The following is a 24,014-nucleotide window of genomic DNA, read 5'->3' on the forward strand; positions in this document are numbered from 1 at the left end:
AAGTTCTTCAGTTCATCAGCATGATGAAGATCACGAAACTTCTTGGTTATCGAATCCTATAGCGGACAAATGTAGCAGCTTCTTTAAGAGAAAGATGAACTAGGGCATATGTCTCCAGTTCACAATATGCTTGTGAAAATTTTTGCATTGAGGTGCATCTGCTGTGACGGCCCTTAAAACAATCTTTATATACGTTTAGAGTTGTGAGAAAAGAAAGCTCAAACATCTACACATGGATTGGAGTGAAATCAAATTTGAAAAATAGATTTTCTTAAATCTCGATAGATACCCTATTTATCGAGCAACTGTTGAGCATCGGGCTTAAACAACCTTTTAAACCTTGATAGATACTAGCTGTCGAGTTTTAAAATCCAGCACTTCTTCACTTGATTCTTAGACAGACTTGCATGGCTTTAACGCTTTAACTTGAAACCTTATTCCTTGAAGCATCAAACACATTCTAGATCTATCTAATTACAAGTAAAATGTGTTTTGTTAAAGGATTAGCCAATTTTATATTGACATATGTTCCTAACATGATTCACATATGTTCTAACAATCTCCTCCTTTGGCAATCTGTGACAAAACCATAACAAACAAATGAATATATGAGAGAAGTCATAAATCACTCAACTTATACTCACTTGTTGAATACAATAAAATTTATCCTAACATAAACTCTTGAAAAACTTTGCAAGAAGAGAGTTTATGGCAACAAAACTTTGACAACCTGTATTTCTGAAACACTTTAAACAAAACTCATTACAGCATCTTAGTGTGAAACAGAAATATAAGATTGTATACAATTTATAAGAAGCATGTGCATAAAGAGAGAAAAGAAATAACACATAAAAAGATAGGTGAAAGAACTGTAATAACAACCTCATCATATATATATATATATATATATAACATCATAAGTACAAGGTTTGCTATCACAAATTAAGAACAATGTATCTATAAAAGAAGAAAAGAAAAAAAAAAATACATAAGTTCTCACTACATCTCTCAAAATATAAACACTTCCCCTAACAAAAATCTCCTATGCTAACTCTCCCCCTATGTACATGACTACTCTCATATCCAAAACTACTTTCCATTTTTGTCATGAATGACAAAGGGTAAGTAAATCAAGTAGTCATCGTGTCGTCACCGGAAGAGCTGGCATCTTCATTCTCATCATCATCATCATCATCGTGGGAGTCACCGTCATCGTCCTCGTCCTCAGATGCCGCTGGAAAAGGAGAGGGAGACTCTACGAAGCCACTAAGGCGAGCCTGCCATCAAGTAATACGGCCAACACGGGTGTTCATCTGACACAACTCATCACTGAGTGTGTCAAGGCGAGCAACCATACGTTGCAGCTGCGCCATGACCGCCTCAAGGGTCACACCACCCGCCGATGAAGAAGGAGTAGATGTGAAAGGAGAGAAAGAAACCAGAGAAGTCGCTGTCTTTATTTGTGGCCACTTCGGTCGAAGCTGGGCCTCGCTATGTTTGACGGTAGCAATGTCTATGGCACACATAGGGGAAAAATGTGTAGACTCTGGATAGGAGACAGAAAAATGGCAAAGAATCAGCGTGATAGTCGAAGGAAATATGAGTTTATCACGGGTCGCCGTATCCCTATAGACATCTATGAGGGATAGAATAAAGTGAGAGGGAAAATCAATAGAGAGTCTCTCAAGAAGGGATAACAAAAATCGAGTAAGAAGTTTTGTGATAGAGTTATAGTGAGACAATGGATGGAGAACAAATGTCATCACCATGTTAAAGAATCTTGGATCTTTTGCAAAACCCAAGCAAGGGGTGTTTTGACGGTCACCTCAAGATGAAGGCGTCTCATAGAAAATAGATGAGAGTTCATCTTTAGACATAGTCTTAAGATGATCGCAACCAAGGTGGTTAGGATGCGCTACCCTAGGAACATGTAGCACCTCGGATACAATATTTAGAGTGACTACGATGCGTACCTTAAACGTGAGTGGGAAAATTAGGTACTGAATAATAGAATCCGTGCATATTAAAGTAAAACTCTTGTATGATCACGGAGGGACAAGTGATTGGGATGCCACACAGTGACTCCTAACCCTTACTGTAGATAACAGTGGGAAGGTCAGTATCGAAAAAGTTTGATAGAATGACTTGGCGTTTCGAATGAATGCCTCGTCGAAAGAAGTTCTCCAAAAAGTCCTTATGAGCTTTATCATCACGAAACTGGATGTGAGATGGAGTAGAATCAGAGGGGGAAGAAGAAAAAGATGCCTCAGAACGAAGAGGGTTTCGGGACAGAGTAAATTTGTGTTTAGGTGCCATAGAGGTAACTAACGCAAGAAAGAGAGAGAGGGAGAGAGAGAGACATGCAGAAAAGCACCAAACAGTTCAATCTAAGAATATAAAGATATGAAAGTACATATGCATGAAAAATGCATGAGCATGTGATATGCAACAGTAAAGACATCATGGGCTCAGCCCAATCCAAACCTACCAGCACACATCATTTCAACATAATAATCACACATCTAAAATGCATGAATCATAGTTAAAATGCACATGTGATGCAATGCATGATGATTTAAAATCATTTAAACAAACACCCGCCCTAAAAATTCACAAAAACCTCATAAAACTTGAAAAACCCCAATAACATTTCAAAAACCCAAAGCTTAGGTTAGAAAATATGAAATGCATGATAGAATTGAGAAAAAGGATCATACCAGATGAAGAAAACTTAATTTAGGTCGAAGATCAAGTGGGGTAAGTGAAGAGGTTTAGTTTGAGGTTTTTGGGAGAGAGAGGAGGGAGTTTTTATCGAGAGAAATTAGAGAAAATGAGAAAAGAATCGCGTTGACCCCTTTTTATAGAAATCTCAGTTTCTTGATGGATTGAGAGGTGTCAAGAGCTATCGAGAATTAAAAAAGTAAGATATAGCTATCAAGGAGCTATCGAGAGGTGTCCACAGCAATGTGACTTCAATGGATCGAGAAGCTATTGGGCATCTATCGAGCATACAGAAACTTCCTTGATGGATCGAGTAGCTGTCGAGCAGCTATCGAGATTGAATCTCAAGAATCTCGATGGTTCGAGATTGCAATAACAGCTATTGAGAAAGGAAGCTGAAGAGCTCGATAGATAGTTTAGCTGTTGAGATTGCTTAAAAACAGTTTTTCAAAGAAGAGAAAAACACAGACATGAATGCAATAAAAAACAAGTATTTGAATCCAAGACACAATATTTTAAGCTCTCAAAAACATCTCTCATCAAGAAAAATGTCAATCATTTGAATCCAAGACACACACACATATACTCAACAAGTCTAACCAATTTTTTATTTTAAAAATAAGTTAAGACAGTTTAGTGAGCATGCATTAACACATGTATTCCTTATGATGGCCAAATCACATTGTACCTGCACATGTATCAAAAGTAGTAAAGAATATTGTGTGTTGTGTGTGAAAAATATCGCAAGATTGCATAAGTGTCTACATGTTATGATGATTTGAGATATGAGAAAATCACTTTAACTCACACACAATTATAACTGTTTGATGGGGACTATCATCTTCGAGGTACATTCTATAACTCTCACATCTCCTAGAAGACGCGCTTGCAATCATATATAAAGCATTTTTTATTCTTTTTGCTTTTATTTTTCTTTGCATATTTTCTTTTGTTAAGCATATCATGCATGGGCATATAAGAGAGAGAAAAGAAATACCCAATGATGTTAAACTTTTGACATTACATTTTTACTATGCCAAAGCATACAGATTTCATTTCATGATTGGTGGGCAACAGTGGTGAGATAGTTATATATGCATTTCTCTTGGGATTTTCTAGTCATTCTCGTCAAAAAAGAGTGATACGAGTGTTAAGTACAAGAGATTATTTGATCTTACTCATCACAAACACGAGCCACAAAACTCACTTGCTTAGTTGTACATAGAAATGCTCATCTAAGTTACAAATGATACAAAGTTTAGAAATACAAATGATACAAAGTTTAGAAAATTTTGTATCAATGGCCATCCAAGGTACACAAGTACCAATGTACACAAAACATACATTGTTTTTGTATTTTTTTTATTTTTCAAAATTTTTTTTTAATGAAAAACAAAATAAAGAAAAACTGAAAATAAACAAACAAAAATATATTAAACAAAGCAAAGCATAAACTAGATAGACTCAAAACAAGAAAGCAAAACACACAAGTAATGCATACTCAAAAACAAGAAAGGGAGAGAGAGAAAAAGTGACTAAATCACTTGGAGCCTTTTTCCTTTCATACCTTGGAAGAACAGTTCCATTTTGCAAACCCTTGATCTGGCGGTGAGGGGGAAGAATTGAAATTATTCAAGTTCGAAAGGAACATGAGGGCTTTAAGTAAATCTCCAAGAGGAGTAAAAGAGGATGGAAACTGATTCTGGTTTCCTGATGAAATCATATTGTTGCTCTGTTGAGTGGCTAACCACTTATAGTAATTAGGTCGAGTATGTCTAGCCACTCCATAGTGATGATAGAGATGTTTCTTCTTCTGTTTAGACTTTTAAGTGTTTCCCTTCTTAACCTTAGGGTTTTTAATCTTTTTCTTATCAAGTTTAAGGGATGCTCCTAAGATAGATTTACCCCTGCCTATGTTCTCACTAGCTAAAATAGATTTGACATTATTATTTTAAGACTTAACATTATTCGTAGGTGAAACAAAAACAGTAGTACTAGTAGAAGCAATATTAGAAGAAGATAAGTCATACCCTAAACCGGTTTAATTGAAAGAAGATTTCTGAAGGCTGAGCATTTCATCAAGCTTTGCACCTGAAATCGTCTCCAACTGAGCTCTGACTTGGAACAGCTCTGCCTCAAGCTTCTTGGTCTTCTCTGCCAAGAAATTATTTTCACACCATAGTGCTCTAATGGTCTAATTAGCTTTATCAAACTTTGTGTGGAGATTTATTCTTATTTTAGCTCCACATCACTGAGCTTCTTGGTAGCCAACCTATACAACTTCTCATACTTTTCCAAGACCTTGTATAATTTTGCATAGGCTGTGTGGATGTCATCTTATTCATCCATCTTCTCAAATTTAGACTCTACCAAGTCCTCTTCATCATCCACATCTTCAACAATCCTCTCAGTAGGATTTACAGTGGCAGCGAAGGCATTTAGGATTCCATCATCCTCATTATTAGAATTATCATCAGGCTTGATGTCGCTCAAAGTAGCAGCAAGTGCCTTGCTTTTTCCAATAGTCTTGAGATATGTGGGGCATTCTTGTTTCATGTGACCGAAGCCTTGACACCCAAAGCACTTTGGTCTAGAGGGAACAGTTTACTAACCGCCATTCCTAGCATCCTTCTTTCCTTTGTCTTGGTTCTTAAACCAAGATGAATTGGATTGCTTGCGGTCTTTATCAAATCCTTTACCATTTGCATTCTTCATGAACTTTTTGAACTGCCTCGTGATGTAGGATTTTATTTTAGAATCTTCATCGTCTGAAGAATCATCAGTGTCACTGCTTTTAGCCTTCAATGCCATGCTCTTACCCTTACTAGATTTCACAATCCTTGTCAAACCCAACTTATAGGTTTGGAGATTGCTAACTAGCTCTGTCAAAGGAATTTTGTCAATATCCTTTGATTCCTCAATTGTACTAGTCTTGGCATAAAATCTCTCAGGTAGAGATCTGAGCACCTTTCTAAAAATCTTGGGTTCGAGAATGGTTTCCCTAAGATTAAAAACTGAATTTACTATGTCCTTGAGTTTGGCATAGAACTCATCGAATGGCTCATTCTTCTCCATCTTAATCTCTTCAAAGCTTGTGATAAGCCTCTGAAGTTTTGAACTCTTGATAGCCTTAGTTCCTTTATAAGTTGTTTGGAGGATAGTCTCTGCTTCCTTTGCAGTTTCAGTAGAGGATATCTTCTTCAACTCCTCATTCGTGACCACACTGAATAACGCATTTAATGCCCTGCTGTTGAAATTTTCTGCCTTGATCTTCGCATAATCCCAATCAGTTGGCACTTCCTTTGGCTTGGTCTAGCCTATCTCCATAGCTTGCCACACTTTCTTATCTAATGACTGCAAGAAAGCTCTTATGTGTACTCTTCAGTATGCATAGTTAGTGCCATTAAATAAAGGAGGTATAATAAGATACTGTCTTTTATCCATGACAAACAAGGGTCAATGGATCACACAGCAAAGATTAACTCTAATCAGAGTATACCTGCTCTGATACTACTTGATAGGCCAAGAATGTATTGACCTATTGTGATGAATTAACTAATTAATTAGCCAAGTTAATTAATTAATTCAATTAGTATGCAATAAGCGTGGTAGCACAAACAAATCACTAACTAAGTTAATATGCAGTGAAAAATAAATTGACACGGTGATTTATTTACAAATGGGAAAAACCTAGACGGCAAAAACCTTATCGGGTGATTTTAAGGTCACTACTACCTAGAATCTACTATTATCACAATAAGTAGTTACAAGTAAAGAAATCCTAGTAACTTATACCAACCTATAGTTGGACCTTTACCCTAATACCCAATTAGATTTGTTCTGTAGTGACAATTTCTCCTTTTAATGCACGGCTTCCAGTACGTGACTAATCAATTCGATGCATGGATCCCAGTACGCGGCTTATACACCAACTTGAGAAGGATGTTGACCACAAAGTTTTTCAGTTCATCAACACGATGAAGATCACAAAACTCTTTGGTTACTGAACCCTACGATGTACAAACGTAGTAGCTTCTTCAAGAGAAAGATGAATTAGGGCATATGTCTTCGGTTCACAATATGCTTGTGAAAAACTTTTGCATTGAGGTGCATTCGTTGTGACGGCCCTTAAAACAATCCTTATATATGTTTAGGGTTGTGAGAAAAGAAAGCTCAAATATCTACACACAGATTGGAGTGAAATCAGATTTGAAAAACTGATTTTCTTAAACCTTGATAGATACCCTATCTATGGAGTAGTTGTCGAGCATCGGGCTTAAACAGCCTTTTAAATTTCGATAGATACTAGTTGTTGAGTTTTAAAATCCAGTACTTCTTCACTTGATTCTTGGACAAACTTGCATGGTTTTAACACTTTGACTTAAAACCTTATTTCTTGAAGTATTAAACACATCTTAGATCTATCCAATTACAAATAAAGTGCGTTTTGTCAAATGATTAGCTAATTCTATATTGACATATATTCCTAATATGATTCACATATGTCTTAACAACATCCATCTAGAAATAATTTTTTTTACATCCCAAAAGCAGTGCATACACTTCAAGTTTTCAACCCATATTCAAAATAATATAGTTTGACAAAAATATAACATTCATCTAGAAATATGTTTTTTACACTCCAAAACAAGTGCATACACTTCAATCCAAAAATAAAATAACATAGTTCAACAAAAATAAAATAACATAGTTCAACAAAAATATAATATCCTTGAAATTTACCAAATGCTAAGTATCAATATTGAAAGAGTTGGAGCAAATAGTAGGCTAATCTTGACTATGCTGCAATTATCATCCATAAATTCTAGTTTATAAACTATCTCAATAAACCCACTTGCAAGATATGTAGATAGTGTCCAATGCTAATACAAACACCAAAAAAAAAAAAAAAAAAAAAACATGGCACAAGAAAAAAGCTATAACCATGGCCTTAATCAACAATTAATATATCTCATATGTTAATAACTGCACATGGATTCAAAGTTTATAAAACAAAAACATTATGCAGAAAAAACTACTGCAGAATTTTGAAACACTAAGAAAATGGTTTTCTTAAATTCTAAAACTCACTAAACACATGAGAGAGAGAGAGAGAGAGAGAGCAATAACCGGTTTGAGACTTTGAGTTTGAGAATTAGGCGTGAGACTATAAGATAGTAGAGTGAATAGTACGACTGAAATAAAAAAATAAAATAAAATATTTATAAGAAGGTTTAGAGATTTAGGGTTTGTAGGGTTTAGAGATTTAGGGTTTGTAAAGTTTCAATTTCCAATTATATCATTTGTAAGTTTTTGTAATTACTCACTTTTCTTTTTAAATTTAAAATAAATGTTGCATATAAAAGCTATTTGACAAATCTAAAATGAATATTTATTTGTTATATGAGTTAAATGGGTTGTGTTAAGTAGGTCATTTCGAATTGACACAAATAAATTGTCGTGTCAAATGTTGTGGATTACATGAGTTGACCTGCTTATGACACGTTTCTTATCGTGTTGTTTTTGGGTCAACTCATTTATGACCTAAACTCATTAAAGCCTAATCCTAACCCGCAAAAATCGGTATCGAGTTTGTGTTGTGCTTGCGAGTTGGGTCGAACATTAACACCCCTAAGTAGGGTGGGGTGCGGCAATTAAAAAATTATTAAAAATATTTTTATTTTTATTTTCTATATATTGCTAAGCATATTTTTTTCACATTATATAAACATATACCAATTTAAGAGTAATAGTAGATGATAACTAAAACATGATGTTCATAAATTAAATACAATCCACAAGTTTGAAACTAAAACATTGAAATTAGAATGCAGAAAGAGGTAGAGAGTAGAGAGTAGAGAGAGGCAAAGAGAGGTAGCGATGGTTTTAGGGTTTTTTTTTTTTTTTTTTAATTAAAAAAAAGGGGTTTTTGCAACTTTTAAAAAAAAGAAAAATTTTTTTTTTTTTACTTGAATTTCAGCTTGGTTCAAAGCCGGTATTGGCCTGAATCGGCTGATACGGCTTGAATCAGTTGGTTTCGATCGACTGATACTAACCAATTCGGCGTGAATCAGCCCGAGTCGGTGCCGATTCGATGTGAATCAGCGCGAATCTAGAAATGAAAAAAAAAAAGCTCTGACACGCGGGTAGTGGCGTTGCCCACCACACCCCACGTTGGACGTCGGTGCGACACCCCTGTAGCTACGTCGGTGCTTTCCCGTTAACAATAAGATGAATTAAGGATATAAAGGTAAATTGAGAAATATAAAATTCAAATTCCACAAAATTAGGACATATGTTCTAATTTAAAATATAACTACTTCACATAAAAAATAAATAAAATATAACTACTTGCAACTTTAAAAATTTTGTATTTTTTTTTATTATTTAAAATTGAAGAGCCTCTAAACACACATATTAGTGTGTGAACATGCTAGTTTATATAATCAATAAAGTCTTTTAGATATACATTTAATTCTATGTTTGAATCAAGGGAGATGGGAGAAAAAAAGAGTACAGGAGAGAAGAAGTTCTGCATGGAATATTCCCATCCAAACATACTCAATTTCCTACCAGGCATTTCTAGCTATTGTTGCTGTGGACTGATTTCCAAACCACATGTAATTGCATTATATGACCAATAATAATCGTCCAACTCTAGAAGTCCAGGGAGTCAGTGACCATGAGTACCAGAATCATTACTGGATGGACATGGGAGCTAGCACCAACTGATGTTCCTATAGCATATGCTTGAATGAGGTGATGACTTGAGAATAAAATGTTCATGAATATATCCTAATTATCTTTAATTAACTCATGGGTCAGCTTAGGTTTGATTCCCACAGAATAACTTGCTTGAAGTGGTAAGAGGATGATTTCGTGTAGGCATAAGGATTAGTCTCCACTCAAATGGAGTAGGAATATCCTAATGCGATTTCCTAAAATAACACATTGTATTCTAGGTTGTAACTGTAAATTAAACCAATTTTATTCGAATCAACAACCATTCTTGTCTTAATTTGACGATAGGATGAGCAAGATTCATTAAAATATGAGTACTACTGGTTTATGTACATCTAAGGACAAGAGAGCAGTAAAATCAATAAACCATGTGGTTTCACTGGGCCTGTCCTCAGCACCCGCCACTTGCAGGTTCAATTAAGCTGAGAAGTCCATTGCCCCTTAGTTGCATGCAGTGATCTTCGGCATCTGCCTGGGCACAAATTATCACCACTGACAAGCCATTGTAGTGTGCTTCTTGCATAATATTAACTGCATTATCAAGAGTCATCCCAGGGATAACCTTCATCAGTACTTGGACAACATATTCCCGTTTATTGTAGTTGTCATTATGCAGTATAACACGATAAGGTGGAGCCGTTTTCCTTGATTTCCTTAACAGTCAGGAAATAACAATGTTAAAACTGCTGCATTCCATTTCATTATATTCTATGAGAAAGAAACATTTAGCACCATGTTTAGCGCAAATGCATTCTAATACAATATATCCTTTACTCAGAGAGTTCAATCTGGTGAAAAGAAATGAGGATGAATATTTCAATCACTGAACTACTAACTTGATTCAGCAGGGGGATTTCATATTATGAGGGACTTTGAATATAACAACAGATGTCTCCATAATCATATCAACAAATTATAAAACAAATACTCAAGTGGTTAAAAACCAACATTTAAATTAGAAACATTACCCAATTAATGAAAAGCAACAAACTATATGTACAAGTAATTAGAATTGGCTAGAGGAGTTCTTTGTAGTACTGCTGTTAAGTCCTAATTACCATGTCCTCTCCTAATTTCAACTAAGTTCTTTTTGTCCTTACTCCTTACACTATCTTTAGCCCGCACACCACCTTTATTAGCGCATGCATTGCCTTTCACTCAACATTGCACATAACAAGACGACCTGAACAGACTGTCCTTTGTCTTACCCTCTATTGGTGTTACTTTGTAACTCCTCACTGCGATTCAATCTTTAGTCAGAAAAGTAACTTAAACCATAGTATTTAACTTATACATTTTCTTTCATTTTAATAATGGTAGAATAATGGTACTTCTCCTTTCAAAGGTCTAGCTTAATTGAACCCATAACAGGTGCAGAATTCATGAGGTTAAGGATCATTGTATAGAGCACTTGGAGAGAGAGAGATAATTGAGCCTTTAATATGTTGAGCTTTCTAGGAATTAAAATCTCTATTTGATAAGTAGGAAAGATAAAAGAGTCTACTTTTGAGATCTTTATATGACTGGATGTCTGCTCTTGGTAGTATTACTTTTTCTTCTTCTTTATATTTTCTTGAATTTTATATAATAATCTTTAAAAACCTTTCTTATACTCTCTTTTTGTTTCGGCGATAATGTTTTCTAGAAAATAAGTCATTTTCCAAAAAGTATTTTCTATAAAACCATCTCATTTTCCTATGTTTGGTAAAAACCTTAAATGAGCTGAAAAATAAACTTCTCTTATTTAGCTTATTGTGAGATATAGTTGTTTTCCCAAAAAAAAAAAAAAAAATAGTGGAAAACAATCTTTAAAAATAAGCTATACTTTTTCTGTTGATCAAAAATAGTTTTCCTTTGACTTATTTTTTCTGATGCTACCAAACACTAGAAAAGACAGAAAACTATCTCTACACAAGGTTTTCTATCGAAACAAATGGAGTGTACTTGACGTTTTTCCCCTCTTTTTAATAAAGGTTCCTATTACTTATCTGAAAACAAGAGTAAAGATACAACTAATTACATGTCAAAACTATTTGAAAATGAGCAGCATCAAAATTTAGCCTATACCTCAAATCAAACTCTGATTCACGGCCAGGAGTAGTTTTCTCAATAATTGGTCTCTCCAACAAACCTCCTCCTTTATCCTGTCCTGTTGCTGATACAGCCATGGGAATCCCATGATTTGTGCATTGTCCTTTACATAGGGAATTTTTGTCCCCTGTTGTAGATATTTTCAACTATTATCATCAATGAAAACCTGTCAAACATTTGTTCAAGAAGACAGATGACCCCCAAATAATGTTCTATTCATTTTTTTTAAAAAGGGATTGACATGTGAAGCTCTGGGGGTCCACTATTATTTATTAGTTAATAAAAAGGAAAAACTAATCTCAATTCATGCTATTAGGTTAAAAAGTAGAAAGATATCAGATTAGGCAAGACAACTAATCAAAAAATATGAACTCACGTCATCAGGATTTATGAACAGTAATGGTTAGAAATCACCAAGCAAAATGTATATCTTATAAGCATTCCAAGTGCTTTTAATATAATCTATTAATGTTTAATCAAGAATTTTAATATCCAACTGTAAAGTTTTAACAAAAGAAAAAATCATTTAACCTAGATAAAGGTCATAAAATTAATACTAATATTTTGGTTAAGACCTAGAAGAAACGCTTAATGAAATCAATACAACAACTCCATCTATGTCTGGGCTTAGTGTCAAATATTTTGTTCACAGCCAGTGTCAAACCCAGAAAAAGGAGAAGGGTTGTCATAGATTGACGGCCAGTGTAAAATTTAGTCACTTTATTATGATTGGATCCACTACAAGTTGTGAAAACAAAATTCTAGCGCAACTTACAAGTTACAAGTATAATAAAGTGATAGAGAAACTTAGTCCATAAAATCAAGCACAGCAACCACTCTTTAAGGAGTTAAAAAAACAACCAACTTGTGGAAAAACATGCATCCTTAAGCAGTAACAGGTACTCCATCAATTACCACTAATGATACTCACTTTCCAATCACACTATCAAAATCTGGTGTCTTTCAATGTTTGATATAGGATTCCCAAAGCACCAAGTAAATAAAACCCACTAAAGTTCAGATACAAAAACATGATGAAAATCCCAACATATAGAATGCAGCTAACAAATTTAGATTCAGTTTCTACAAACTGCAGACCTATTGTGATTTGTGGGGGAAGATAACACCTTTTGTGTTGCATTGGTCAATGCAACCACATGGTTTAATTTAAATGGGGAATTTGAAGTACAACACCTAAGGAATTGTACCTAAGTTTTGCCATATAAATATACACTTACATATATATTATACTGTCAAGGGCACTGCTCAATCAAGAGGCCATTGCATAAACTACATGTTTACTGCCAGCATAAACTAAAGTTATTTCTTAACTTGGAGGTTGATTTTTTTTTATTTTTCTCTTGGTTGGAGGCCATTGTATAAATTCTGAGCACCTGGGCTTCACCCTTCTTTACTTTCAGAATTAAGCTTCTACTCGAACTTATTTAGAAAAAAAAAGAAGGGGAAATTGCAATTAATCCACCAATGGTTAAGTTCGAATTGTCCACATATAGTATAAAAAGTTAAACTTTACCTATTTAAGGTCTAATTGTATTTGATTTTGGTTCATGAGTTTAATTTATTCAGATTGTAATGAAGTTGTTATTAGGACAAATTGCATTCAAATCCTATGCTTCAGGGTGATTTCAAAATAAGCCTTATAGTTTCAAAAGTTACAAATTAAACCATGAGGTTAAAGATGGTTGCACATTGAACCCTATAGTTTCATTTGTTTCAAATCAAATCCCCCATCAGACCCAAATATCAAACTAAAAGAGTTCAAGGTTAAATTGATATTATTTTGTAGTTCAACAAGCAACTCCTAGTGCTTTCAATTGAGACATCCAAAGTTCAAATCCTCCTCCTCTTATCAAATTATCAAAAATAGACATTATTTTAAAAGTGCAGAGTTCGATTTGAAACTAACGATATTACAAGGTTTAATTTGTAGCTGCCTAAAAATTCAAGGTTAGTTTAAAACTTTTGAAATCATAGGGTTTAATTTGAAACCACCCAATAATAGAGTAATTTTTATTGAATGTCACTGGGATTTATAGAGGGTTTAAAAGGTTATTTACCCTTGTCATTATGTTCTCTTTTTAAAGCGTGTGATTGAAAATTTGCAAATGTAAATTTTATAGATTTGGGGTTGAAAAAAATATTAAAAGAAAATATTGCAAATTACACTCCTAAAGTTTGGGGTGATTAGATTTTATATCTTGAAGTTTGGTGATATTTGAATTTTACACCTTGATGTTTCAAAATTTGAATTTTACCCCTCTATTTTAAAAGTGTTTGGATTTTACTCCCTAAAATTTTGGAGTGTTTGAATTATACATCCTAAAGTTTCAGAATTTTGGGGTGTAACAACCCTAAACTTTAGAGAGTAAAATTTAAGTTTCGAAATGTCATGATGTAAAATCCAAACACGCCAAACTTTAGGGATAAAATCCAAATTCTAAAATTTTAGGCTGTAAAATTTAATCGCCTCCAAACTTTAGGACCTATATTAAAATATATAACCTTTGATGGATAAAGTATAATTTTTTTAACCAGATGATGGTAAATCAACTCAACCCAACCCAACCCATTTGGGATATGAGGGCTAGGAAAGAGAAGCTGTTGCCAGTCCTCTCTATCTTTGTTTTTATTTTTAATACAAGTACCAGTCCTCTCTATCTTTGAGGATAAGAAGTAGGAACAGAGCCCTTAAAGCATAAAAATCTTACATATATTTGTATTGCTCCAGGTGATTTTGGTTCTCTAAGAATATCTCGTAAGGTGCCCTTTGTTCAAAAAAAAAAAAAAAAAAAAAAAAAACCCAGAAGGAAAATATTACATATATTCTGGGTATGCAATAAAATTTTTGCAAAAAAGATATAGAGTTGTCCAAAGCTAATAGAACAAATATTAAGCACAAAAAATGTAAATCAGAACGATCAAGCTTCGGATTTAAAAGTGAATTAAAGCAATCTGACCCAGATAGAAGATCAATGAAAGAGATCATTTGGAATTCAAGCATACACAAAAACAATGAATTTGAAGGAAAAAAAAAAATACCAGGTTTGGAGTTGAAGACGTGGTTGGGTGAGAGAGCCAATCTGCCACATATAGCAGTCTCCATCTCCTTTTTCTCACACTTATTATCTCAATCATGGAAATTGGATATTCTTCATTCTTCTTCTTCTTCTCTGGATTTTATTTTATTTTTTCTTTTTGGCCATTAATGAAATTAATAAATAAAATATATAAATATAAACGGGTGGCTTTTTTACAACAGAGAGAGACTCAGAGAACTACCAGAAAACTGAACGAAAGAGATGCCGTTTGTGCCGCGCCGCACACAATTAGGCTACGTTTCGTTGGGGAGTGAAAAAGTTGGTAGATAAAAATTAGTGAGGGGATAGAAAATTTAAGCGACTTCTCTTGTTTTTTTACCAACTACCTAATTAACATATCTTTCCTATTAAAACATAAAAAAAAATACATATATAAAAAAACAAACAACCTTTTAAAAAATCCTTAACTAGAGTGAAGAATTAAAATTCTAAACGTTGACATAATATAAATAATAGTTGAGTTACAAATTTTTTGATTTTTTTTTTTAATTCAAATATATGGCATTTACGTAATTTTAAGGTCATTTTTACATCATTCATTTTTTTTTTGGGATAGTATTCTGTACTCGTCAAAAAAGTCGAACGTTTTTTTTTTTCAATAGAATCTGTTCAAAAGTTGAAGTTATGGTCCTTAGGTAGTCCTTGCAAAGATCAGCATTAAACTTTGAATCCATATGGACTTTAGAGGTGTGAACCAAATCTTTTGTTAATATTTTTTAGTTGAGGTGTAATTATCTATCACATGATGCGTACAATAATAATGACATTTCAAAATTACTTATGGCATGATATAAAGCCTTTTTTTTTTTTGAGAAACATGGCATGATATAAAGCCTGAGCACATCACCTGATGTGAATATGAAACTCTAAATTATCATCAATTTCTCCTAACATTTTGAAACTTTAAATTTTGTAAACCATTATTTCATGTGGTAAATTGTCAATATTAATCACCTAATCTCTTACATGGCAACACACCAAACAATCTCTCTCTCTCTCTGCACCAAAATCAACAATTGAAAATTTGATTTCTACCTTCCTTAACCATGCATTGTCTTACCCGGGATAAAATAAACTTTCTTTTTCAAAGACCATCTATATTTGTTAAATGTTATGAATGAACCATGATATTTTGATCTTCTATATTAAAATAATCTTGTCTTGGTTAGTATTAATTACGTGTTTAATCCACCTTTATATTGGCAGGTTGAGACTATTAAGTCATTACGTAATTTTATTGCTATGTAAACTTGCAATAATGCCTTTAATAAATTAGATTATATTATTTTGTGCTTTAAAATTTATTTCTTGCCATATCATTTTTTTTTATATATTGTAAATAGTTTTCTTTTCTTTCTCAAAAAAAAAAAAAATAGTTTTCTTTTATTTGCGGTTATTTATTAATTATAAATATATAGTAGAAAATATCAATAATGATATGAAAATTTTTAAATAAAAAATACAACAAACAATTTATCTATAAATCTCATAAATGGACAAGAAATTTATCAAAAGGAATTAGCAAATGATGAATTCATACAACAAAATGATGACAATGAAAATTATCATAATGATGTTCACATATGTTTAAAAAAAATCTTGATTTTTTAAAAAGACTAAGTTTTTTCAAATGCATGAATAATTTTATAAATTTTACTGGCACAATCAGTTCTTGTTATGGATGTTTTTAAATTAAGAATGATAAAATTCAACATAAATTGGTTATGTCATAAAAAGATTTGTAGGGATAAGGGCCCAAAAATTCATATATTGGGCCTTGGGCCTTATCCAAAGGCATTGGCATGTCCGAGGAGAGACAAATAAAGTTGAGAAATTCTAGTTTAAAGTCTCAAGATTAAGAAATGAATAGAAGGTGGTCCGAGGAGCAACTCCTCCTCGGCTATGGTTGATACGCCTTAAGCCTGAATTCCCGCTGTAAGAATGACCTCCATAGAAGCCCCAGTGATGGAAGCATGCCTCAGAGACACACAAGAATGAAGGGGACTCGAAAATATCTAAGGAAAAGATGCTGCTGCCGCATTAAATACATTACAGTTGCTTTTCTGATCGCATTTATGTGGAGAAGACCCTTGAACAATATTTCCTTGGTCATCGCAACTCACAGAGGGGCCATAGGAGATGTTTGATGGGACAAGTACTCAAGTAGCAACCTAAATTATCAACAAGTGTAGGGTAAAGATTGCCTAAGAGGGACTATATAATAAAGAAACCCCTCCATGAAAAGGGTAGGAAAAAAGAGAGAGGGAGAGAGAGAGGAGACTGTAGCAACCAGAACTACACTTGTAACTAGCTTCATTGATCTATGCAAATATTTGCCTCCTCAGCAATACGTTGACACTATTTTACGTACCTTTTTCTTGCATGATCGTCTTTCAAACACTTCCTAGCCATTGTTAGATTCTCTAGGGCTTAGTTCTTGGACCCACTCTTTACAAATTCATTATGCTGGGCTCATTAACCCACAATCCCATACATATTAGGCTTGGGCTGTAAACCGTGCCCTTACAATTGGCGTCGTTTGTGGGAAGAACTTATGTAATAGTGAGTCCAATGGTTGGCTATGGTAGGATTAGCTCCACACGAAGCAGAGTCTCTGGGATCCAAGCAAGACGATCCTTTTGTCAACCTCGAACGGAGAGGTGATCGCGAAGGGAGCGTGCACACCATGCATACTGGTAGGTGTTGTGAAATTTTAAAATACTTGCAAGTGTATGAACCGTACCAAAGTATAGTTTGACAAGAACGAGGTCGAACCCACAGGGACTTGAATGAACGTAGGAAAATTAATTAAACCTTAACCAAATTAATCCTAATCTAGTTTAATAAAAATTGGTTGTTTTGAAATTAAATAAACTAAGCAAATAATAAAATTAAGCAAATAGTTAAACTAAGCAAAAGATATAAAGCAATAAAAAGATGTAAATAATCAAGGGAAATGAATTAAGGTTTTGGAATCCATCTTGTAAGTCATATCAGCATATATTTATGATCATTAATTTTTCCCAACTCACTACATGATAATCTAAAAATCAATCTTGCTATCATGGAAAATATCATCATTAAAACTTATGTTTAAAAATCTAAAGCATGTTCTTCTTCGCTTCTTAAGTATAAAACTAAATCATCAATTGTATCCATAGCCAAACAAATCACAAGATATATCCAATTCTAAAATCAAATCATAAATTGTATCCATTGACAGACAAATCACAAGTGATATCCAATTTTATAATCAAGAATTAATAAACCAAGCATTCAATTAATTAAGACAAATCCTAAATCAGGAGAAAAACATGATTGAACTCATATCTAGAATCCCATCTTAGTCAATTGATATGAAGCAAGAACAATTTAAATCATTAAAGAACAACTATTGTGGGAAAAATCAAATCACATAAATATTACTAATAATCCTTAACAAGGTTTCATCCTCAACCCTAATTATAAATTTTAAACCTTAACCAAATTAATCCTAATCTAGTTTAATAAAAATTGGTTGTTTTGAAATTAAATAAACTAAGCAAATAATAAAATTAAGCAAATAGTTAAACTAAGCAAAAGATATAAAGCAATAAAAAGATGTAAATAATCAAGGGAAATGAATTAAGGTTTTGGAATCCATCTTGTAAGTCATATCAGCATATATTTATGATCATTAATTTTTCCCAACTCACTACATGATAATCTAAAAATCAATCTTGCTATCATGGAAAATATCATCATTAAAACTTATGTTTAAAAATCTAAAGCATGTTCTTCTTCGCTTCTTAAGTATAAAACTAAATCATCAATTGTATCCATAGCCAAACAAATCACAAGATATATCCAATTCTAAAATCAAATCATAAATTGTATCCATTGACAGACAAATCACAAGTGATATCCAATTTTATAATCAAGAATTAATAAACCAAGCATTCAATTAATTAAGACAAATCCTAAATCAGGAGAAAAACATGATTGAACTCATATCTAGAATCCCATCTTAGTCAATTGATATGAAGCAAGAACAATTTAAATCATTAAAGAACAACTATTGTGGGAAAAATCAAATCACATAAATATTACTAATAATCCTTAACAAGGTTTCATCCTCAACCCTAATTATAAATTTAGCTACTCATGGTAATTGAAATAAAACAAAAGAATAAAATACTAAACATTAAACTAGACAAATAAAATAGAGAGAGAAATAGTCACAATGCTATCATGGAGAAAAGTTACAGAGAAGCCACATGCGGCACTGCCTCTTGCTCCAATTTCTTGTTTTGCATCTCAGCCCTAGTACTAGCGTCCCTGAATTTTTTCCCTAAAAAGCCTTTAAATAGGTCAAGGAATCCTATTACAAGTTGAATTCCCGTTTGGAGAAAATCCCATATTTTTAGGCTTCACTTAACTGACGATTTTGGCCCAATTAATGTCAGAATTTGGTCTTTTGGTAAACTATAAAGTTGTAGCCCTTTAAGTTATCTTTCCAGCCCAACTTGAATCATCTTGATTGGACATCTGAACTGAAAGTTATGCCGAAAATACTAACTGATGTGCAGGCTGGAATCCTAATCCGAATTGGACTTGGATTTGGTGCAAATTTCCTTTAATTCCTTGCTCCAATTGGACTTAAATTTAATTGGGTTGGTCTTCTCATGAATTCATGCCTGGCTGGATGTAAGTTGGCTTGATTCAATTGGCCTAGCCCCACTTTGCATGTAAAGCTCTTGTTACCTACAACACAAAGATATTATATAATCAGTTACAAAATAATATAAAAGGAATGCTAACCATGCAAATTTGATGGTACTTAATATTGTATATATTTCATGCACATCAAATACCCCCAAACCTACATTTTGCTAGTCCACGAGCAAAACAAATAAAGAGTAAAACAAAACAAAGAAATTAAAGCAAAGAAAAAGGAAATGCTAACTAATCCACTTTCGTTGGAATTTTCGATTGCATTTAGCGTATGCAACAAGCCTCTAAACCCCTAGCTTACACTAGTGGACGAGTTGTAGTCTTGTGAGGATTTGCAGGAAATATACCCACAAAATTCTGAGAATGAATACTAAAAAAAATAAACAAAGAAAATCAAACAATATTTTTATTTTTTTTTTCAATTGCTTTTTGCAAAGAGTATTAGTTCAAGTTCAAAAACATTACAAATGCTAAAGAAATTTCTCATGCCATCAAAACTCAATGTGAGTGAAAAGTGGTAGCCAATCCAAACATACTCTTAGTTTTAGAATAAATTTGACTCGAATCTCTATTTGAAAGTATGCTTCAACTCAAATCTTTCCGATGTTATCACTCAACAAATGAAATCACTCTGAATTGGATTGTAACACTCCCAACAATATATGTGAGCGGAATAATGTAAGCAAAATCAAACATCTCACATATAAATCACATGAAAAACACTTAATCAAGAAAGAACAAGTAGTCTCATTAAAAGAATGCCAAAAAGAATTTATACCACACTTTTTATTTAGTCATATCAATATCTGAATTGCATAATCTTCAAGATCAAATAAGGACTTTATTAGGACGTAATGTAGGGTAAAAGCAAAGGGAATGAAATAAAATGAGTGAAGGTAAATAATAAGAAGTGTTTTCAAGATTTGTCAGAATGTCAACTCTTTTTGGAATTTCCATTCAACAATTTTTTTTCACCTCTTCTTCTTCAAAGCAGTACTCCTTCCTTCCATTTCACTTCTCAAAATTTGATGAGAACTCTTTTTATTTTCTTCCTTTTTGACATTTTTCCTTTTTTTTTTTTTTGAATTCTTTTTTTTTTCTTCTTTGAATTCTCGCACAAACCACCACATTGAAACAAATTGATCAAATTCTATCTTGAAACACTATGGATAAGGGCTTTAAGAAAGAAAGGCTAATTAAAAGGCTCAACAGGGTGACTAGCGATGATGTATCAAAAAAGAAAAACACATATATGGCTCAAAGTAGACAAAAATGGCCTAATCTCATCTCTCAAAGACTAGTATAGTTCATTCAACATCAATGACTTCAAAATATTTGAAAGTGGCATAAAATCCTTTTTTTTTCTTGGCCAAAAGAAAGAATAATGAGACTACAACAAGGGAAATATGTTACGCACTTCCAAATGAACTTTAAGATTAGAAAAAAAAAAAAAATAGCCCTCCAAAAATAGTGATTGGCTCAAAACTCACAAGGGTTACAGTCTCCATATTGTTATCATCAAGATTTTCTAATCATTTTTATCCTTCAACAACAAGTTGTGTCTGAGTGGCTACATGCATATGAAATGAATTGAGCATGAAAGAAATGAAATTCTTTAAGCAAAAGTAGTATAACAAACTCAAAACATAAACCTCAAGCTAGGCAAAGGATTTTTTTTTTTTTTAAACACAACTAAACAAAACAAAACAAAAAGATAGAAATCTATGTACATCCCCCCCAAACCTAAACCAAACATTGTCCTCAATGTTAAAAATGATACTCTCAAATATATGTCTTGAATGAAAAGAGAGCAAAATATTAATATGCAACATGAGAATCAAGTAGAAACAAGTAAGGTAAGGAGAAGGAGGAGACATACCTTGATCAAGTTGATTGTTATAAATTTTAACTTCTGTCAAATATTAGCTAGAACAAAAGAGAACAAAGCTAAACAAGAAAATAAACACAGAGTAATCTAAAAGCAGAAAATAAACAAGAAAAAGATTTTTTTTTTTTTTTTTTTGCAAAAAGATTTAACACAAATGGAGATTAATCTTGATAAATAGGACCATCCAAACCCCAACAACACCATGGAGATAAATAATGCATATTATGAATGGACTAGTCCAATAATATTGTAACTTACCTGGGTCAAAAACATGTTGAGAAGCTTTTGCAGTGTCTTCCAAGTGAATTCTTTGCATAACCATAAAAGCACTAATACCCTTAATATCAGCAATTTTCCAACCTATAGCTTTCTTATGCTCTTGAAGTATACTTATCAATTGGTGTTCCCAAAAGTCACCCCACTTTGGTAGTTCTACAATAGATAGGAATGGGGATGAAGAAAGTGGAAAATGGACAACTTTTGGCTGCCAGCTAATAATACTTAAGAGAGGAATAGAATCCAACAATGCATTGACCTCCTCAATTGATTTTTCAATATCCAAATTGCAATCAAAATGGGTTAAGCAAATCCTTTAGGGGATCCTCACAACTTGATTATAGGAAAGTATCATGGATTAGGCTCCTAATCATGTTAACCTCACATATATCCTCATTGTCTAGGTCTTGCTTATTTATGTCAAATATATTAAGCTCAATAGTCATATTTCCAAAAGAAATCTTCATCACACCACTCCGACAATTGATCAAAGCATTGGATGTGGCTAAGAAAGGGCGACCCAAAATGACATGGATTTGTGTACTGGCATTCAGAGCAGGCTCAGTGTCTAACACAACAAAGTCAACAGGAAAGTAGAATGCATCCACCTTAATCAGCACATCCTCAACAATACCTCTAGGGATTTTCACAGACCTGTCAGCTAATTGAAGTGTCATGGTTGTGGGTTTCAACTCCCCCAAACCTAGCTGTAAATAAATTGAATATGGCATTAGGTTCACACTTGCCCCCAAATCTAGCAAAGCTTGCTCAATGAGACGATCCCCAATCTTGCATGACATTGTAAGGGATCCTAGGTCTTTACATTTCACTGGATATTTATTCTGAATGATTGAACTGACTTGCTCTATCAAAAATGCCTTTTTAGGAACATTTGTCTTTCTCTTTATTGTCATAAGATCTTTTAGAAACTTGGCATAAGCAGGAACTTGCTGAATTGCATCAAGAAATGGAATGTTTATTTGCACTTGCTTAAAATCCTCTAAAATATCTCCAAATTGTGCACATTTCTGAGGACTGATTAAACTTTAAGGAAATGGAGCTTTAGGAACAAACCTTTTATCAAGGGGAGACCTGAGATCTTGAATTGGAATTGAGGTTGAGTTGCTCTTCTTTTCTTTATGATCATCATGTGAACTGTGAACTCCTTTTTTCTCTAACACAGTATTTTCATTATCCTCCACTTCTGGCATTTTCATTTGATTATCAACTTGGTTACTAGACCTAAGGGTAGTAATAGACTGAACAGATTCATGTGCATGAGTAGAATTAGAAGAACCATTAATTGCTTATTGCCCTTTTGGGTTAGGTATAGGTTGACTAGGAAACTTTCCTTTTTCCCTCTCTCCAACTTGGGTTGCTAACTGGCCAACTTGATTTTTCAACTTTTAAATAGCTTGAGTATTCAAATGGGTGGAACTTTTCATCTCTTGAATGGCTTGGCTAGTTGAGTGCATGAGAGTTTTGAGAGACTCCTCCAAAGATGATTGTTGTCTTGGTGGAGCCATAAATTGAGGAGTTGATTGAGGAATGGGAGGAAATGCTTGAGTAGATGGACGAAATTGACTTTGTTGATGCATTTATTGTCCATCTACATTTGGTTCTACCTCCAAGAGAAATTAGAATAATTTTGCCAATTTGGATTATATGTCTCTGAGAATGGACTAGCAAGTGGCCCTCCATAATTATTTAGTGTAGTTGCTTGCTCAGTATAGTATTCAGGGTAACTAACTGTGGAAGGACACATTTGTGTTGTATGCACATGACTTGCACAAATAGAGCATGTTTCACTTTGAACTTGATTGACGAAATTCATCCCTCTACCTAAAGCTAAAGCTTTAACCTTACGAGTGAAATTGTCCAACCTAGCTTTTATGTCTAGATCTTCACTGACTTCATACAATCCTCCTTTATTAATTGCAGGGGCAGATCTCTCTCTACGATTGGAAAAATCCCATTGTTGTGAGCTTTCTGATAAATTCTCAAGAAATTTGTATGCCTCATCATCCATAAGACTCAAAAATCCACCACCATTCGTGGACTCAATCATGTTATGATTTGTCTGAGTCAAACCATTATAAAAATATTGTATTAGTCTCCATGTTTCAAAACCATGATGAAGACACTTTAAGATCAAGTCCTTAAATCTCTCCCAATTCTCATAAAATTTCTCTTGTTCGTCCTGATAAAAATTTGCAATTTCTCTCCTTAAAGCATTGGTCTTGGCCATTGGGAAAAATTTAGAGAGGAATTTTGTGACCAATAGCTCCCATGAAGTGATAGATCCATGTGACAAAGAATTAAGCTATGCTTTTGCCTTATCCTTCAAGGAAAAAGGGAATAGACGCAAGCGAACAGAGTCATCAGTGAAATTCTGGAACTTACAAGTAGCACAAATCTCAAGAAAATCCTTCACATGCATATAAGGATCTTCTCTATCCAATCCA

At 33.5% G+C, this 24,014-nt stretch overlaps 1 protein-coding gene and 1 non-coding gene across 6 annotated transcripts; one reads left to right on the forward strand and one right to left on the reverse strand.

The window, feature by feature from the left end:
• Positions 1-9,684: 9,684 nt before the first annotated feature.
• Positions 9,685-14,993, reverse strand: LOC112008887 (ATP-dependent Clp protease adapter protein CLPS1, chloroplastic). Of its 5 annotated transcripts, none has more exons than XM_024041252.2 (4): positions 14,854-14,979; positions 14,614-14,765; positions 11,530-11,699; positions 9,685-10,115 (listed from the first exon to the last, which is right to left on the reverse strand). In XM_024041252.2, exons 2-4 carry the CDS (start codon positions 14,707-14,709, stop codon positions 9,854-9,856), a joined length of 528 nt encoding a protein of 175 aa, XP_023897020.1. In that variant the 5' UTR covers positions 14,710-14,765; positions 14,854-14,979; the 3' UTR covers positions 9,685-9,853. The 5 variants fall into 5 exon arrangements, with proteins under 5 accessions (XP_023897020.1, XP_065635123.1, XP_023897021.1 ...); XM_065779051.1 differs by having other exon boundaries at positions 11,530-11,680; positions 14,854-14,976; XM_024041253.2 differs by having other exon boundaries at positions 9,685-10,106; positions 14,614-14,993.
• An 8,682-nt stretch (positions 14,994-23,675) lies between these two features.
• LOC112008901 (small nucleolar RNA R71) lies at positions 23,676-23,784 on the forward strand. The gene has a single exon (XR_002882617.1). It is a non-coding gene; the product is annotated as a small nucleolar RNA R71 (small nucleolar RNA).
• The last annotated feature ends 230 nt before the right edge of the window (positions 23,785-24,014 follow it).

The sequence above is a fragment of the Quercus suber genome, unplaced genomic scaffold, assembly GCF_002906115.3.
Source record: "Quercus suber isolate HL8 unplaced genomic scaffold, Cork oak 2.0 scaffold_197, whole genome shotgun sequence".
NCBI lineage: Eukaryota > Viridiplantae > Streptophyta > Magnoliopsida > Fagales > Fagaceae > Quercus > Quercus suber.

Coding starts and splice junctions, on each gene's coding strand:
- LOC112008887 (XM_024041252.2), bottom strand. CDS start 14,709: ATGATTGAGATAATAAGTGTGAGAAAAAGGAGATGGAGACTGCTATAT. Junction 11,700..14,613: donor CGTCTTCAACTCCAAACCTG/GTATTTTTTTTT, acceptor TGATGATAATAG/TTGAAAATATCTACAACAGG. Junction 10,116..11,529: donor GAATCAGAGTTTGATTTGAG/GTATAGGCTAAA, acceptor CTGACTGTTAAG/GAAATCAAGGAAAACGGCTC.